Genomic DNA, 19,214 nt, shown 5'->3' with positions numbered 1-19,214 from the left:
TTTGGTTGTCACAGTAATATTTTGATTAACACAGTATTTTTTTTAATTCACACTGTAATTTCTTTACTGTTACAACAACAAAAAATAAAAGTGACCACTAAAATATTGACACTGACAATCAATAAAATTACTATTCCGAACAAACATTTTACTGTGTCAATCAAATAAAATACTGTGACAATCAAAAATATTACCCATGTCAAAAAAAACTGTGACAACCGAAAAAATATTTGTGACGACTGAAATATTGACATTTTCATTCTTGACCAGACTTCAACAATCATTCTTAAATTGTCAATTTTTTTTTAAATAAAATATTGAATTTTATTTGTCTTATTTCTTCTTATTTTCTGATCTTGAATGTCACTTAAGCAAACCACGGCGATTGACTCTAAAATACACAACGGTTCACGCAAAATATCAACATTATAAAAATATAAAATCAAAAATTACCTCAGGAACACAGCATCACACTTGTATTTATCTTCATTTTGGAGAAAACTGAGATGTTTGGGGCAAACTGAGATATTCACGATATAATATTTCTTAAACTATAGGCCTGATATCTCAGGTGCGAAATTTCAACTGATCAAAAAACTTTCGAAAAACATCTAACACATGTTATGTAAAACTGATGTAAAATTTTAACAGCAACGAATCGCAATAAATTCAAGATATTTAATCGTGTTTGGAATTCAAAGGTTGAATAATTCATTTTTATCGCATCAAGCATAATATCCAAAGAGGAAGGTAACTGCCATCAACAATGAGACTGCGACTACATTTAGTATAAAGCTCCATCGACCATGGGTTGTGGACGTTCTAACTTTGATCGTTTCATCGTTTGCTTGCTGTAAACCTGTAAAAACGAATGAATGTAACTTCTTTAGCTTCGCAAAATGAAATCAGGAAATAAAATAGTTGTGTTCTAACATCACCGATCTAACAGCCATACAAAATAAACAATAACTCACAAAGTTACAAACAAGGTAACTTGTAGCGGGCATGATGTGTATGAAACAGAACACCTGTGTTATAACGACTGTCGTTGCCCCGCCATGCGAGCATTAAATAAGTATTATCAAAATGCAAACTACCCCTATACATCCTCTACACATATTTCTTACTTTGTTCGATCTCTATGCTTGAACTTTCTTTTCTCACAATCTCCATTTCAATGTCGTTGATATCTGCATTCAACAATTAAGTAACATGAATGAATAGACGTCCTTGTAATAGTTACCACGTATGTAACTTATCTATCCTCGCGTATCAGGGCAAGGACAGTTGTTATAACAAGAATGTTCTGTTTTATACACCTCGTGCCAGCTTTCAAGTTACCACGCATGTAACCTATTTACCCTCGCATGGCGGGGCAACAACAGTCGTTATAACACGGGTGTTCAGTTTCATACACTCGTGTCCTCTTGCAAATTATTTTAAAAACTTGCAAAACTTTGCGGTAGAGGGTAAACAAAAACTGTAATATTTTTTTAACTGGCGTTAACTTTCTTTGATATATCTCCTACCACTACCAGTGGGGCAGCCCGAAAAAAAATAAGATGGTTATAAAATCTGCTTATTTTATATAACTTTTAAATTTTTTTTTAAAGTAGAGGGGGACCCACGGAACCTCTTGGCTGCTCAACTGCACCCCCCATATTCTGAAACCTACCGTCATTTAGATCCTTTCCGTTTATTTCATCATCTGCCTTCTTTCCTTCCTCTTCTTCAGGAATTTCCCCTTTTTCTATAAACAATCGTCGATTCTCTTTTTCTTTAGAATACACTTGTGTGAACCAGGTCGTTCCTCGTAACTGTGAAATTTAAACCCTTTATTATCTGGGTCGCTATTAAATTTAATGGTATATAAAAATTGTGGACAAAACTTAACTAGATAAAAAAAACTTAAAAGAAGTTGAAAAAAGAACTCCAAAATTTTTTTTATTATCAATTTTTTTTCATTATCAATATTTTTTTGTATATATGAAATAATAAAGGAATTAAAACACCCGTATATTCTAATGTTGTATCAAGGATGTCTTGTCATGTTGCTTACTAATTCACATTGAAGTTTAATAATAAGTAACTTACTTTTTATGACACATTGTCATGTAAAATATAGCTGTGGGGTAAGATGGGATACCGATATCACCTAAACCCGATATTTTCTAATCATTTTTAAACGATTACCAACGATTTTTCAGATTCTGAGGATACCGTTTTATAATTATGTAATTGTTATTTCTTTACTACCAAATAGGAAGTGTTATAATGACTGTCATGGCCCTACCATGCGAGGATAAATAAGTTACATACGTGGTAACTCATAAGCGGGCACGAGATGTGTACACAAATGTTATAACGGCTGTTGTTGCCCTGAATATCCCACCTGTTCTGTTGGTAATGGTTTAGTGAGGTAACTGATAGTCAAAGTTACAACGCTCGATATCACAAACACAATCGGGGAAACGTGAAGATAATTTACCCTGTAGATACAAAATATATTTTACAAGTCATAACATAATCAGAAGATTAAACCTTAACTTTCTAAGGCTGACTGAGCTACGGTGTCCCGGCACCATTTGCACAAAGGACATAGCTTTCCAGGTGTTGGGGTAATGGGCCAACTCTGGTCTAAATCCCATACAAAAAATATGGTAGGGTGGGGGAAAATGGGACACCTTTTCATTCTACTTTCTCATTTCATTTGATAGTAAACAAAGAACATTCAACAAATTACAAAACTATATTCTCAAGACTCCCATAGACCGTTGTTAATTGTTTAAAACTTGATCGGAATATTTGGATATTATGTGGCAAAGGTGTTCCGCCTCTCCCTGTTATAACAAATAAAAAAATCTTAAACTCATCCACCTCGAAACAATCCAGGGTCTCGAGTCATCGTGGTCACAACCCGGAGCTCCGTACGTGAAATCCAAAACCAACCGAATAACACCGACAGTAAAGCCACTGAGTAAACCCCAAAATGCACCCTGGAAAGATTACTTGGTAAACATTTAGGTTTGCAGGTATCCTTATATAGCGTTGTGGCAAAGTAGACTCTGTGCTGCAACCACTGTGGGTGTATGTGTCCTTGGGCAAGATACTATATGGCAATCGCTTCAACCCAGTGGCCACTAATGGGTTGTATCAACCGTCAGTCATTCAAAAAATTTTTAACAAAAATTTTTAAAAAACTTTAAAATTAAAAAAACTATGTTACATACATGATAACTCGTAAGTGGGCATTAGGTGTATGAAACGAACACTCATGGTATAATGACTTCTGTTACCCCACCACATAAGTTACTTTCATTCATATCTACCTGTTCGTTCACTCTAGGCCATGCAATAGCAAACAGATAGAGAACAAATATAGGCGGGCCAAGCGCTGATTGGATAGATTGAAGATAAATATATAGTTGGCCACCAGCTGACGATAGAAGCACGGGGATCCACAGAATACTGATCACAACTAAGACGCAAACCGTGAGCCTGGGGAAAAAATGTTGTTTAAGTGATATTATTAAACTAAGTATTGGTTCAATAAGTAAGACAGTTTAAATTCAACTTAATTGTCCTCACATAGCGTAGCAAAAACAATTGTTATGCTCTGTTTTTTGGAAAAAACTTTTTTTTTTAAATGGCTAATAATTTCGACAACCCATTAGCAACATTGGGAGCAATTGCTGTTAAGTGTCTTCGCAACGACACATACGCCCACAATGGTAGAAAAAGTCAAACATGGTATGTATAAGATCTCTGACTTATATATTAGGTGTATATTCTAAGAATTTATTTTATATTTACTGTATTGATGCTAACAGGGGTCACTTTCAACATCTTTTATAATTGAATATAATTTATACTTGATCTTCGCGTGGCCGGAAAAGGACAGTCGTTATCACACAGGTTTAACACCTCATGCCAACTTCCGAATTACCGTGCATGTTACTTTGTGGGTGATGATTTTTTGGGGGATTGTCATTCATATTTACCTCCTGGATTCTACACTGAAACATGTTTGTTAATAAATATGCAAGTGCACAGTGACTTTCACAACACCCTGTATTATTCTTTTGACTTTTTACTTGCCAGGTGGCATGTTTATTTGCATACATTTGTTTTACATAATGAAAAGAGGAGTATATAAATCAAGTCAGCCATTCCTACCACTTGGTAACAATTCAAGCACCAGCTTGGGGTATGCAATATTCGAACATCCTTGTTCGTTGCCGCAAATCCTTAAGCATTCGCTCGGCACAGCGCATGCGACCTCATCGGGGAATAACACTCTGCTGATCATGCCTTGGATAAAAAATATTTTTTTTTAAACAGGTAAACTATTTTTTCATGCGTAAACCTTTTTTTTTTTTTTTTTTAACAGGTAAACCAGATTTACCCCCCCCCCCTTTTTTTTGTCTCTATATTTAGGTTATTGTTTCGTTTGGTACTTTTTTTTAAATAAAAAAGGGTAAATTCATATTTAGTATTCACCTGCCATAACAATCATATACATAGGGAGAATTTTCAGCGTTCCAGCCACAAGGCAACCTGCTTTGGCGTGGTTTAAACTTTTAGCAGCAAGAGCTCTTTGTACAATCACCTGTGAATGTAAAATACTGATTACATTCACCAATGTTGGACAAAACTGAAAAATGGGTCAAATAAGGCATTTCAATTCTGTGAGTATTTTTTCTCCAACCTAGTGGCACCCTAAAAAAATGCCCCCATTCCCCCCTAAAAAACAACTATCCACAAAGTTACATACGTGGTAACTCGTAAACGAACACGAGGTGTATGAAGCAAAACATTCGTGTTATAACGAGTGTCATTGCCCCGCCATGTGAGGATTAATAAGTTATATGTGTGGTAACTTGTAAGCGGTCACGAGGTGTATGAACCAGAACACCCATGTAAGAAGACTGTCATTCCTCTCCATGCGAGAAACTATTATAACAACTCGTTACGCTGGCAAAGATTACACAAGTTGCATTCATTCACCTGGTCGGTACACCAGTGGAGTCATTTTAAATTAGTGACTATTTAGGCTCCAAACCCAGTGGTTTCTTATGGGCTGTCCGTTGCGGGCAAATGTAAACTTGGGCAAGACATTTAACGACAAATAAAACAAGTTTCATTCATTCATTCACCTGGTCAGTACACCAGTACCACGAACCGAGGAAATAAATCCCGAAAATCATTCCAGGCCAGGGTAGATCTGAAGTGATTGGATCTCGAAATAAATGAAACGAGTCGTCTCTTGGAACGCCACATGTGGTGGAGTTACCGACTGCCAGAATATCTTTGGTCGTTTGCGGGATCGCTTCCATGTAAAGTGTCTTTAGGTTTTCGTAACCCCCAACTTCTATGAAACCTGAAAAAAATGTTCGTTTTTTTAATCTTGAAATGTAAAGGTAGCTGTACACAGTATCCGGCGTGAGAACTCTATAAGTATAAATACAAATGATTTTTTGTCTGATTTAGTAGATGTCTGGTATATGTAGGCCTGCATATCTGCCCCATCAACGTCTATAAAACCTTGAAAAAGATTGTTAGTGTTGAAATGTATTGCAGTAAGAAAAATATTGATATGAGAGATTTTTATTTTATTTTTGCAAATGTGTAAGTTTGTGGAAACTTTTTTTTGAGATTTTTTTTATTTTTTGGTATTTTTTCATGTTTTTGGATAACTTTTAAATAAGATGTAATTTGGAGCAGTGGCCATTACGTGTCCTGCCCAAGGGCACATCTCCACAATGTTTGCAACATTAAACCTTAAAGCCCTATCCTCTAGAGCTAAGCCAGCCCCCCAAACCACAGTGCTGGTTTTGATATAAAAATATAAACAAAGTACTTACTTATGATCATAAGCAGAATTCCCCCGGCAAGCATGATCACCGTTTGCATTGTGTCCGTGTATATAACAGCCTTCAACCCACCAAGCACCGTGTATATGGCGGTTATTATAAGCAGGGAAACTGAAAAGAAAACAGTATATAACTTAACGACTTTGTCTCCCTGAAACATTTTAAATAAATATGTTTTTTTTATCTTTGCATGGCAGGGCAACAAAAGTTGTTAAAAAAAAACACGCGCGTTCTTTTTCATACACCATGTATGTAACGTGTATTCCTGCATGGTGAGGCAATGACAGTCGTAACAACATGGGTATTCTGTTTCACACACGATACACCTCGTGCCAGCTTACAAGTTACCACGTATGTAACCTATTTATTTTCGCATGGCGGGGCAACGACAATCGTTATAACACAGGTGTTCTGTTTCATACACCTCGTGCCAGCTTACGAGTTACCACGTATGTAACCTATTTATTTTCGCATGGCGGGGCAACGACAATCGTTATAACAAGGGTGTTCTGTTGCATACACCTCGTGCCAGCTTACGAGTTACCGCGTATATGTAGCTTTGCTCCATATGTATTCATACCATATGTATTTTGTAGAAATTATTTGGTTGTATTTTGTAGAAGATTATTCCATTACCTATAGCTAAGTACAGGTTGATGTCAAAAGCTTGCTGAATAAACATGGCACCAGCGTAGAGGTCAACAGCTATTTTAGTGAGCACGTACAATGCTAAGGAGATAATAGACAACGTCAAACGCAGTCGAACACCACCGAAACGTCGGTAAAGATACTCTGGCATGGTGTAAACCTGGTGCAAATATAAGTAGTAAATGTGCAAGCTAAAAATGAATAAAACAGCTTTATTTTGTCAAGAGTGAATTATCACACACAGGTGGTCTAGTTTTATATGTTTTGTTTCATACACCTTGTGTTAGATGGCAAGTTACCACGTATGACAGACATGATAACCGATAAGAAATTATTTGGCTGGAGCAAAGAGCTTTCAATCTGTTAGAGGTGGGAGTCACGGCATCGGTGACAACTTGAATATGTTGCATTATGCCTTATTTTTGGACTACCTTAGACTGTAAATGCAACATATGTAGTAATGAATTATAAATTATAATAGACAATCTGTTTCACAATGGTAACATTAACATATCACTCATACCCAGTGGCGCAGCCAGAAAAAGGGGGGGGGGGGTAATTAAAACATTTTTCCAAAAAAAATATTTATTTTTAATTTAAAAAATTTTTTTTTTTTATTTTTATAAATTTTTTTGGGGTTTAAAAGGGGGGGGGGTCACGACCCCCGAAATCCCCCACTGGCTGAGCCAATGCTCATATCACTCCAACTTACCCCACAAGCCAAATATATTGGGAGGAATATCCAACCTAGCATCAGGATATTGTAAGGTGCAATCCACTCGAATGACCCAATAGCAATGCCACCAGTAGCACCAGCTCCAGCTAATCCTATAAAGTGACCACTCCCAATGTTGGAAGCGAATATGGAAGCACCAACAGGCAGCCAAAACATATCACGGCCAGCAAGAAAATAACTTTTAAGAGTTCCACGGAATCCACCAAACGAAGCCTGCAAGAAGTTTGTAGCATTGATATGAATTTAACTTATTTATCCTCACATGGCGGAGCAACTACAGTCGTTATAACTTGGGTATTCTGTTCCATACACCTCATGGTCGCTTTTGAGTTACCATGTATGTAACTTTGTGGTTGATTGCTTTTTTTTAGAATGACTGACAACTTGGACAACCCATTAGTGACCACTGGATTGTAGCAATTGCTAATAAGTGTCTTACCCAAGAACACATACGGTCATACGCCCATAATGGTAGCAGTGTCGAGCCTGGATCCCATTACCTCTGGGTTAAAGGCAGCGGCGCTAACCAACTGTGTCACAACATAAACCCATTCCACACATAACTCACCCATATTCCAATCGCAAACGTGGCTGCAATATAAACAACAACAATCACGATATCCACGGTTCCTAAATTCGCTTTCCCTTTCTCATAAGCTTGAGTTGTTGCAGATATTTCTGCAGAAGACTCGAAACTTGCAGTAGTATGCATCTCCACAGTTTGCATAATGTCTCCCCTACACTGTAAATGCTTCTGATGCTTCAATACTGCCCTATTTTTGTAGTTCCGGGCTCTTATCTCTACAAGTTAGGGGGCAAACAAACATTATGTTCCAGCATGTCTGGTGTTGTAACTTTTATCAGAACAATCCGGTTCTACACAAGTACAGCCGCACTACATGGTTAATGTTTGATTACTTGCTGACTGACCATTACAACTTCCAATACCTGGTCTTGTCTCCACTACAGTGCGGCCAGTAAGCTGTGTTACATTCTTGCTTTAACCCAGTAGTGTAGCATGTTTCCTTGGGCAACTTAGAGCAATTGCTTTAACCCAGTGGCCACTAATCAGTTGTCTGAAATATCACCCATGCATAAAAAGAATCACATGCTTTATCCTTGTATCGCAAACAAAACGCGAGTTGTTATAGCACAGGTGTTTTGTTTCATACACCTTATGCCGTGTTGTAACCACGTATGTAACTTATTTATCCTCGCATGGCGGGGCAACAACAGTCGTTATAACACGGATGGTCTGTTTTATACACCTTGTGCCTGCTTACAAGTTACCACGTATGTAACTTATTTATCCTCGCATGGCGGGGCAACAACAGTCGTTATAACACGGATGGTCTGTTTAATACACCTCGTGCCCGCTTATGAGTTACCACCTATGTAATTTTAACAAGTGATTTTTTCTTCTTCATACCTGATAATTAATACAACTCATTAGTTGGTTGGAGCAATTGCCGTTGAGTGTCTTGCCCAACAAAACATGGGCCACAATGATAGCAGCGACGAGCCTTGAACCTGTTCTATTAGAACTTTCCCACTCTTGATTAAAACAGTTTACCCGCAATTTAATTTATTTAACCGAAATCTATCGCCCACAGTAAACTGAAATATTTAGTCACAAGTTGAATCACTGCATTATACGGGTAACAAACGAAATACAGATGCACAAGATATGCATCACAAGTAAACCACATCTAATTGCCTAGAACAAACCACTTCACCAGCTGAAGCATTACCAGAAAAATATGGGTGATGGGCAATTCTGGCTCAAATCCCAGATCCCTGGTGTGCCTCACCAAAGGACCTCACCCATATAAAATACCAGAAAAAAAGGCAAAAGTATGATGCACAAAAAAAAATCCAAACTTAGCTTTTTACTTCTGAGGCAAAATAGTTCGACAATAAATTAATTTTTTTAAGTATACCAGCAAAGCAGTTAAAATTATATTTTTTTGGTAAGTCAGATTTAAATTTTACATATGCATGGTAAAATCCTAACACATAAGAGGTATCCTTTGGTGCAAAGACATTGAAACTATAAACAGGCCGAATGCATAAATTTTCATTTCATTTTAATTATAGCAAATGTGTGTAAATTTCCCTGCATTACACAATAAACCACTGAGAATAACTCTAACATTCCCCCATGCATATTTCTCTAACGATATCTATCTCCGCATATTTAGTGACTTTTGATAACTTTTAAAATTTTATCGTTTTTTTTAAATTAACGAATGTGCGTCGCAGGAAAAAGGCAAAAGTATTTGGAGTCTACGCACATTGTAACAATGTCACCTTCACGTACCGAAACCAGTCCGCTTGTCTCTTTGTTTTCCTCTAGCTTTACTTCTTGCTTTGAAGACTGCTTGGTTGTATAAATGCTAGAAAATGAGATGTTATAACTTAAAGTATATGATATGGAAAATGAAAAAAGGTTATGCGTGAATTATGCGGCAACTCTGGTCTATATCTTTTTATTGGAAGAGGGGCTTATTGGCCAACTCTGGCTTAAATCCCAGGTTCCATGGCAAAGCTCACTGTAGGACCTCACCCATATAGAATAGAATGTGCATATACAATGTTGGGGTAATGGGCCAACTCTGGCCTAAATCTTAGGTTCCATGGCATGCTACACTGTAGGTTTCGCACATATAGAAAAAAATGAAAACTTAGCCTGGAATTGAGATATAAGTAAATTAAAAAAACTTTGTTTAAACATAACTAAATAAATGTTTAACAAAAGAAACTGCAAAACGTGGCTGAAATCTTAATGTTTAGTAGGGAGTTTTTAAACTAAACATTATTAATGATAATATTGCATAAATCAATGGTTCCCAAACTATTTTTTCACCTGGTGCCACTTGAGCTATTATAATATTGCATAAATGACATAAAGTAGGTTGGGAGCAGATGGTAAATCTTTTCCGTCAACATGTTTTTACTATATAGTAGGGTGGGGAAAGATGGGGCACTTTTCATTCTAATTTTTCGTCCCATTTGGTAGTGAACAAAGAAATATAAAACCATATCCTCACGACTCCCATAAACCATTGTTCACTGTTTAAAACATTATCAGGATATTTGGACATCATTTGGTAAAGATGTCATTTTCCCCCACAGTAATATAACAACATAAAACTCACCCGTTCAAAATGAGACCCTTTTGTATTTCGGTTTGAATCAGGTAAAGCTGGCCCAAGTTGGAAAATATCACGAAGCAAAGAGTTTTCCTGAGTATATGGTTCAGTTATGATGAGTGAATATCAACCACATATGGCAGACTGGCGAGTTATTTACTTCATACACCTTGTGCCAACTTAGTTATAAAATTAATGGAAACTTTCTATTTGTCTCTTCTATTACGGTAGCGAAGATTGACATATATACATAGAATATTTAAACTGAAAAGACAGAATATACCACAAAATAAATCGCAAACATACTTATATTTAATTGGAAGAAAGAAGCATGGTCACTACACTACATTTAGCAGACAAAAAGAGTCATTTATGTTATTTCCACAAATGTGTAACTTTGTAGGTAACTTTTTTTTATAGTCCGCAGATGGAGTCCTACGGGTCAAGAATCGGGACAGAAAATGGGACTTGGTCGGAACGGAGAACGAGTTCGCAGAAATAGTCTGCAGATGGAGTCCTATATATACGGGTCAAGAATCGGGACAGAAAACGGGACTTGCTCGGAACACTGGAGTCGGAACATGATAACAGGAACTTCACTACCGCGAGCACGTCACTTCCGGACGTACAAGGGTGTTGGGGTAATGGGCCAAGTCTGGCCTAAATCCCAGGTCCTCACAGACCTCACCCACACAGAATAGAGTAGAATAGGTAACTTTTTTAATAGTTTATTTTTTACCTAAACTACACTTTAGACAACCCAATAATAATCACTGGCTTAATACACTTACTGTTTGGTTAAATGTCATGTGTAATAGTTATATATAACATATATGTATACACTTACTCAATACCGTCATTCATAAGCCCTATTGAGCAATCCAAATTCTAATAACCTTTATAATAATTCCCATTAACAAAGCTTATTTTTCACTCACTTTTAAATGGAAGTTCATGCCCGTATTTAAGATTTCCTTTAGATTTGAATATTGTCGTTTAGTTGTCCAAGTATCCAGGTATAAAACTTCACTACCAAACTTTATCATGTCGTCAGGGGATTCGCCGTTCTGTAACAAACATTAATATAATACTTAATACTAATTCAACTGAATATGAATATCAGAATATGTATGAATGTAACTTATTGTATGAATGTAACTTATTGTATGAATGTAACTTATTGTATGAATGTAACTTATTGTATGAATGTAACTTATTGTATGAATGTAACTTATTGTATGAATGTAACTTATTGTATGAATGTAACTTATTTTATCCTCGCATCGCTAGAAAACAAAAGTCGTTATAACACGGGTGTTTTATACACCTCGTGCCAGCATATGAGTTACCACGTATGTAACTGTGTGGGGATTAAATATGAATGCTTACGATGGTAGCAGTGCCGAGCATTGTACTGTGGGGTAACAAAGGCGGGAGTGAAAAGTCTAAACGTAAAATAATGTTTCCTTTTCACCTACAACATTCCATTTTATACCTTGATTGACGTACCTTAGTAAAACGAGAACTGACTAAACCCTTCCTTCGCCAGGACTGTCTTTGATAGTCCGACTTCTAAGTAACTTTTAATCCATGCATGTTTTATGGAACTTATATGTTATAATTATAAGACATGTTTATGCAGATAAATGCCGGTTTTATAGAAGTTTGCTAATTGTAAAACGCAAGCTTCAATAAAAAAAATGTATGTTTTATTGGAATTAGCTAATGTCAGGACATAATATAAGTTTCGAAATTCTCACCTGCACTGCTCTTAAAATATCCCGGAAACTTGATCGCTGGTGTCTTCTGTCTTTCTTCGCACGAAACTTGTTGCTGTCAGTTGCAAGTTGCGATAATTCATCAACTAGTTCTTTCTTCGATACCAGGTGTAATGCCAAGCCCTGATAGGTTGGTTAAGTACTTAAGTAATCCAATTAGTAGAAGTAAATAAATTAGGTCTTTTTCCGAAAAGGTCCATTAAAATATAAGTTAAATTTGTTAATTGGTTATCCATAAAATTTATTGTCCGTAAAATATTAATTTCCTATTTTTTGATGGTTAAGTAATGCAATTATTAGAAATAAATAAATTAGGTCGTTTTGTGGAAAGGCCTATTAAAATACACTGTTAAGTTTGTTAATTCGCTATCTGTAAAATTTTCTGTCAGTGAAATATTAGTTTAAGTAATGCAGGTATTAGAAGTAAATAAATTGGATCTGTTTTTAAAAATAAAGGGGCCATGACCCATGGATATTACCAGTGACATCTCAACCTGATAAAAATGACCGGAATAGGACGTTGATTAGCAAAGTTCTTGCCGAAAGAGCCAAAACACAGGTATAAATGTGCCACCACAGTGCATACGATACACCAGAGGACTTTTAAACATCATATATATATAATGTTACTCTAGTTGCAAAAACGGGGGCCCATCAGCAAAAAAGTAGAAAACAGTTTAGTTAGCAAATGTATTCTTCTTAATCGACTTAATGGGTTGTCCAAATTATCAGTCTTACATAATAAAACAAAAAAAATAATCACCAACAAAGTAACATACATGGTACCTTGTAAGCTGGTAAGAGGTGTTAAACCCGTGTTATAACGACTGCCATTTTCCGGTCACGCGAGGATAAAGTAAGTTACATTTATACACACATACATAATTACCTCAGATTCCTCACTTCTGCATATTTCAAAGAAGAGAGCAATAGTTTCACCCGCTGTTATTCTCATCATGACATCGTTAGATTGCATAAGTTCCGGCAGTCGGGGTAATCTCCTGTTTTATATAAAATTAAAACTAAATCTTTAGTATTTGATTCTATTTAAATAAAACAATGACGATGCCATTTAGGCGAAATATATATCTCTTATACAACAATTGGTGGTCGTTTAATTGAATGTTTTGGACTCTTTGTAGATTTTTGTCTGTTATGTATTTAGTAGCACCAGATCCTTTGTATTTCTTTACACAAGAATTGTCCAACCATGTGAAATTTTAATTAAATTGGAAGTAACTGCAATTTGATATGAAAACAAAACAGACAAAAATCAAGTCAAACCGATTATATTATAACAGATATATATTTTGCCTAAATGCCGCCGTCAGTCTCTTATTTGAATAGAAAAGATTCTATTAGAATATAATATTTTATACAATTGGTTAGACTTGATTTTTGTCTGTTACGCATTTCGTGGAACCAGATCCTTACTGTATTTCTTTACACAAGAATTTTTAACTCTATGAGCACCCGATCAGGGTAAGCTTCACAAATTCATTACAGTTTAGTTTTCACTCACTTTTCCGCAAATTCTTGCACTTTTAGCCATGGTGTAATGGACAACAGTAACGCCCATGATGACAATGCATTGACGTGGAGATCTGACTGAGCGGGAGTGAGAGTGGGGACGGTCTTGTCTCCTTTTAAGAATGATCCGCGAAATACAGCATCGAATGTTTCCATGCATAGCAGTACTTGCCCCATGTCATCTGAAGCGAGGAAAGCCAGGATTCCAAGCACAAGACAACACTGTTGGGTGAAAGAATTAACATCAAGGTAATGGCAACACTGTTGGTGTAGATGAAAGCAGTTATACAGAATTGCAGTCATTAAAACTATGTTTCTGTTTAGATTGTTAAGTAAAAAGTGGATTGCATAGCCAGACTAAAACATTAAAAGAAAAACACTGTTGAATAAAAGCATTAAAATCAAGGTAATCGCCTTAAGACCCTGGTAGTCACACTGATCACATGGGCAACATACATAACGACATGGATATTGTGGTAATGGCTCAAATATGAAAGCATAAGAATCATAGCAATATGCTTCACCGTAAAATTGTCCATTAAAAACTAATTAAATGTAACTTGTTCATCTTTTAATTGTGGGGAAACTACGGTCGTATTACAACACTGTTGGATGAAAGCATAAGAATCAAGGTAATCTGCTTAGGGCACCTGTAGTCAAACTAGTTATTTTTGCATGGGAATTTGGCAACCCATTATTGACCACTGGGTTGGAGCAAATAACGTTAAGTATTTTTCCCGCGGACACCTAAGCATACAATGGCAGCACCTTATGATGCAAGCTCTCTAACAATTGACATAAAAAATGAAAAAATAAAACACAAGTAACAAGTAATGAACAAACAAAACAAGAAACAGCAACAATAATAATTTTAAACTTTACAACTACTTTCAAGCGTTCAAACCAATGTGCCGAGACATACTGAGAAAAAAAAAAAAAAAACATGAAACAACAGCACCAAAAATATTCAAAACTTTACAAACCTTAGATCTCGCTGCCAGCGATGCGGATTTGTCTAAAATTATCGTGGTTAATATTTGTTTAAAATGAGTGAATACATCTTCCCCGTCCCCTTGGGCTCCATACTGAACACAAAGGAGAGCTACAACCTCAGCAGCTAATGCTTGCTCTTCTCCCTTGCCTGCATGCGATATAGATAATATAATTATTTTCGGGGTTAAATTTAAGGTATTCTATTTTCTATGTGGGTGACGTCCTTTTGTTAGGACTTAGGGGCCTGGAATTTAGGCCGGAGTTGGCTCATTACCCCAAAAAATTGAAAAATACAAAACACAAAGAGCTTACCTACATACAGTGGCGCAGCCAGGGGGGTTTCAGGGGTCGTGAACCCCCCCCCCCTTTTAAACCAAAAAAAATTATTTTTTTTAATTTAAAAAAAAAATTTTTGAAACATTTTTTTTATTAAAACCCCCCCTTTATTTTTTTCTGGCTGCTTTACTACCCACATAGAATAGAATTGCTTTATCTTAAAGTAAGCTATCTTCCTACAGAGTGTTTTGGATTTACAGTATGGACCTAAAGATTTGGGTCAGAGAAGGCCCATTACCCCAACACCTAGGGTGCAACAAACCATTGGTAACCACTGGGTTAGAGTAATGTATGTTATGTGTCTTGCACAAGGACACAGATGCCTACAATGCATGGGCGCCGTTTTATATGGTGCAGACGAGGCCGGCCTACTCTGGATATTATGCAGACGGCGCAGCACCTGCTGCGTATAACTGAATTTTATTAATAAAACCCGTTTAAAATTAAAAAGAACTAGTCGTTTTAAGCCCGCAAATAGCTAAAGAACTATATATTCAAACGTACTCAGTTATTACGCCCACGATTGGCGTAACAACGATCATTTTCTGTAATGTTTTTCTCAACCACGCGTCCACGCATAATGCTTTGTTATAGTACAATGGTAGCAGCATCAAGCCTCTAGGTTCATATCAATGTAAGCAACTCACTACTAAGCATAGACCAAAGAAAAAACACCTTTAGATCACAGAAGAGTTTTAAGCTCCTGTGGGTCAAGAATCCGTAGTTGGTCGGGGTGTTTGAAACTTTGCCCTTTGTGAGCCACTTTCAGACGTACAAGGGTGTTGGGGTATTGGGCCAAAACTTGTCTATATCCTAGGTCCTAAAGGTTCATAAGTTCACCTTTTCTTAAACATCGTTCCAAAGCGTCTGATAAAGTTTCGCGATAATTCTCAAGGAAATCAACCAACCACGTCGTGCAGAAGAATTTCTTTATTTCTGATAAACAACCTTGTCTGTGGAAATTAATCAAATTTTAAATTAAGACAACTGTTCACTACAGAACTACCTTTGGTAAACTATGATCATAGAAAAACCTAAACTGCTCATAAGGATAAGGATATGGTGCTAATACGTTACAAAGAAAAGTTAAACCCCACCAATTGTATATTAAAAGATATATTTTGCCTGGCATTGTCAGTCTCTTATTCAATCAAAACAAAAAAAAACTTCAAATCAGGACAGCTATTTACTCAAGAGCCACCAGCCTGGTTAAACCATAACAATGGGAAACCCAACGCAGTAGGTAAGGATCTGGTGCCAAAAAGGTAACACAAAAAGATTAAGTCCCACCAAATGTATAAAGAAAGATAATATATGTTATATTACATGTTTCGCCTGGCATTGTCAGTCTCTATACAGTTAAAATGACCAAAACACTAGGCATATCACTATCAACGACTTATTTGTGATTAATACAACGTATAGGTTAATAAGGTAATACTTGCGTATTAACAATATGAGCTGATACCAGTTAAAAAAGACACTTAAAATATTTTTATTTACAATATGAAGGTAGAATATGAAAATAAAGTATCAACCTATATTTTGCTGTTTTTTCTGATAATCCTTCAATGGCCTCCTTCAGTTTCATTTCTATGTCTTCCAAAGATGTTCCATCAACTCCATCTAGTTGGTTGGAAGGGAGATTTTAAATATAAAGGTTAAAACATCAATTTAGATAAACTCTAAATCTGAAATTTGCATGCAGTACATTACATAGGTATTCTGGGTGTTGGGGTAACGGGCCAACTGTGGCATAAATCCCAGGTCCCATGGCATGCCTCACTGTAGGACCTCACCCATATAGAATAGAATGTGCATAAACAATGCTGGGGTAATAAAATGAGCCAACAAAATTAATTTCCATGTACTCGACAAAGCCAAAATCCTATAAAAATTTAAACTATATTCTATATTTCTATGTGTGACAGTGTGAGGCCCTACCCCCTACAGTTAAAGCATGCTAAATAACCTGAGATGTCAATTTGGTCAATAACCCTAATTTTCAAGTTCGAATAAAATGACTTTTCTCGCTAAGGAAGAATCCTCCGATACATTACAGATTAAACTGGTAGAAAGTGTTAGAGCAAAGTTCGGCAACCTACAGCCCGCAGGCTCTTCTCCTTTTGTCAATAAATAGTTATTAAAACACAAGTTTTTCATGTGCAGCCCACGCAACGAATATAAATCTGTGATTTGGCCCATGCAATGGAAAAGGCGGCCGACCCCTGCGTTAGAGGTTGGTAGTTAAGGGTTGATGGTTATATGAGTTGGTAGTTCTAATTAGCTGTTAGCAAATAACGGGAAAAGATCCTTCATTGGCACCGGCCTTTCTGAAACCTACTCACCACTTGTGACACTTTCTTCTGTGAGTTGATCACTATTGGCAGTTGTAACGCTGCTTGCTTCACTTAGACAATCATCTTCTTGTAAGTTCCCACCATCACCTAATGATGTAAATAAACAACAAGATTTAATATGTCATGTTTATGAACATATTAAGTAGTTTAACAGCTTCTATAAGTTAACTGGTATACCATAACTTTTTAGATAATTGACCGGGCATGACACGCGTCACATATTATTTCTTTTATTTTGTATAGTTGACAAAATGAAAAAACCCAATACTATTACTCACAAAGTTACATACATGGAAACTCGTAAACGGGCACGAGGTGTATGAAACAGAACATTCGTGTATAACGACTGTCGTTGCCCCACTATGTGAGAATAAATAAGTTACATACATGGTAACTCGTAAGCGGGCTCAAGGTGTATGAAACAGAACACACATGTTATAACGACTGTCGTTGCCCCACCATGTGAGAATAAATAAGTTACATACATGGTAACTTGGAAGCGTGCATGAAATGTAAGAAACAGAACACACGTGTTATAACGACTGTCGTTGCCCAACCATGAGAGAATAAATAAGTTACATACATGGTAACTTGGAAGCGGGCATGAAATGTACGAAACAGAACACACGTGTTATAACGACTGTCGTTGCCCCACCATGCGAGGATAAATAAGTTACATCTATGGTAACTTATTAGCAGGCACGAGGTGTACAAACCACAGGAAACACCCGCGTTATAACAACTGACGTTTCCCTACCACACAAGGGTAAACAAGTCATATTACATTTACATTCAATCATGAAAAGCTAAATATACCTTTCAATGGGTCATTATTCATTCCTTTATCATGGAAGCCTCTCCCCTTCCCTTTCTTTGCTTTATTTTTCGGCATAATTTATATTCTAGTGGCAACAACTTAAGAAATTAGGATCTCATATCCATTAACTATTATTGACTACAATCTGCAGCATGAATATATTATGGTTATAATGCTTACAGGATGTTTTAATAAACATACACTACACATAAACCTAACTTTAGTAACATGTGGTTATCTTACACAATGTTTATTGTAATACTTATATAAAACTAAATGTAGTAACCTTTACATTATAATAATAAATGACTGTAACAATTATATTTACCGTAAATGTCTGTAAAATCAATCTAAATACATAATTTTAATAACTGAACAGTATATTCTTTTCTGGATAAAACACTGTATATATGTATATATATATATATATATATATAAACTTATATTTTTACTTTATAGTCTAAAACATGTATTAACGCATGAACAAACAGAAACCAACCATCTAGCCTCAGTTAGATTACGCATTTCATAAACAAAAAGCTTGTGTTCTAGTTATGCCAGCGTACGCATATGCTCTATGTCGTCACTTAACCAAACGCGATTACCGTCATGCGCTCGAAGCACGTTGTTTTTGTGACGTCACACACTCTGTTTACTCGTAATAGCGCCATGGCAGCGCGAAATATGATCTATATTTAGTATTGTGAGAACGCTGAGCGCGTAATAAGGCCACTTAAGCTCAGAAGAGAGGTCAATCAAATGTAAATATCATCTTTTCAGTTAACCTTTTACGTTTACGTAACTGTAATAGCCATATTGTTTATTTCAGACTTCAAACCATCAAAAATTGAATACGACATAAAGAGAATTCGCGTTCGCTATATATTTGTAAAGAAACTAACTAACCACACGTTCATTTCAGACTACAAACCATGGGAAATTGAAAACGACGGGACAACTCTCTCTACTTTTTTAAAGTAACTGACTAAAC

General features: G+C 36.2%; 2 protein-coding genes across 2 annotated transcripts; both read right to left on the bottom strand.

Moving 5' to 3' along the window:
* Positions 1-461: 461 nt before the first annotated feature.
* On the bottom strand, positions 462-8,662 carry LOC149743624 (sodium/mannose cotransporter SLC5A10-like). The gene is given in 14 exon segments (XM_089877487.1): positions 462-859; positions 1,128-1,190; positions 1,676-1,817; positions 2,393-2,489; positions 2,878-2,996; positions 3,330-3,491; positions 3,494-3,498; positions 4,177-4,311; positions 4,501-4,609; positions 5,157-5,380; positions 5,865-5,984; positions 6,510-6,681; positions 7,234-7,470; positions 7,826-8,662. Coding segments are annotated over 14 exon segments (1,878 nt in total). The 5' UTR covers positions 7,985-8,662; the 3' UTR covers positions 462-725.
* Positions 8,663-8,825: 163 nt separating this feature from the next.
* On the bottom strand, positions 8,826-18,394 carry LOC149743623 (interferon-related developmental regulator 2-like). Its single transcript, XM_089877356.1, has 11 exons — positions 18,223-18,394; positions 17,395-17,493; positions 16,585-16,672; positions 15,887-15,999; positions 14,701-14,858; positions 13,710-13,939; positions 13,077-13,188; positions 12,170-12,310; positions 11,348-11,476; positions 10,416-10,502; positions 8,826-9,653 (listed from the first exon to the last, which is right to left on the bottom strand). Exons 1-11 carry the CDS (start codon positions 18,296-18,298, stop codon positions 9,570-9,572), a joined length of 1,317 nt encoding a protein of 438 aa, XP_089733482.1. The 5' UTR covers positions 18,299-18,394; the 3' UTR covers positions 8,826-9,569.
* Positions 18,395-19,214: the final 820 nt, after the last annotated feature.

Source organism: Ciona robusta, chromosome 1 (genome assembly GCF_009617815.1).
Source record: "Ciona robusta chromosome 1, ASM961781v2".
NCBI classification, from domain to species: Eukaryota; Metazoa; Chordata; class Ascidiacea; order Phlebobranchia; family Cionidae; genus Ciona; species Ciona robusta.
Note: the sequence above shows the minus strand (reverse complement) of the source record. Positions and strands in the feature narration are given on the sequence as shown.

Excerpts from the sequence above, each read along its gene's own strand:
- LOC149743623 (XM_089877356.1), bottom strand. The coding sequence starts at position 18,298 with ATGCCGAAAAATAAAGCAAAGAAAGGGAAGGGGAGAGGCTTCCATGAT. Across the intron at positions 16,000-16,584 it reads GAAAAAACAGCAAAATATAG|ACAAGGTTGTTTATCAGAAA; the intron begins GTTGATACTTTA and ends TAATTTCCACAG. Across the intron at positions 13,940-14,700 it reads CGCTGGCAGCGAGATCTAAG|TGTTGTCTTGTGCTTGGAAT; the intron begins GTTTGTAAAGTT and ends TTCACCCAACAG.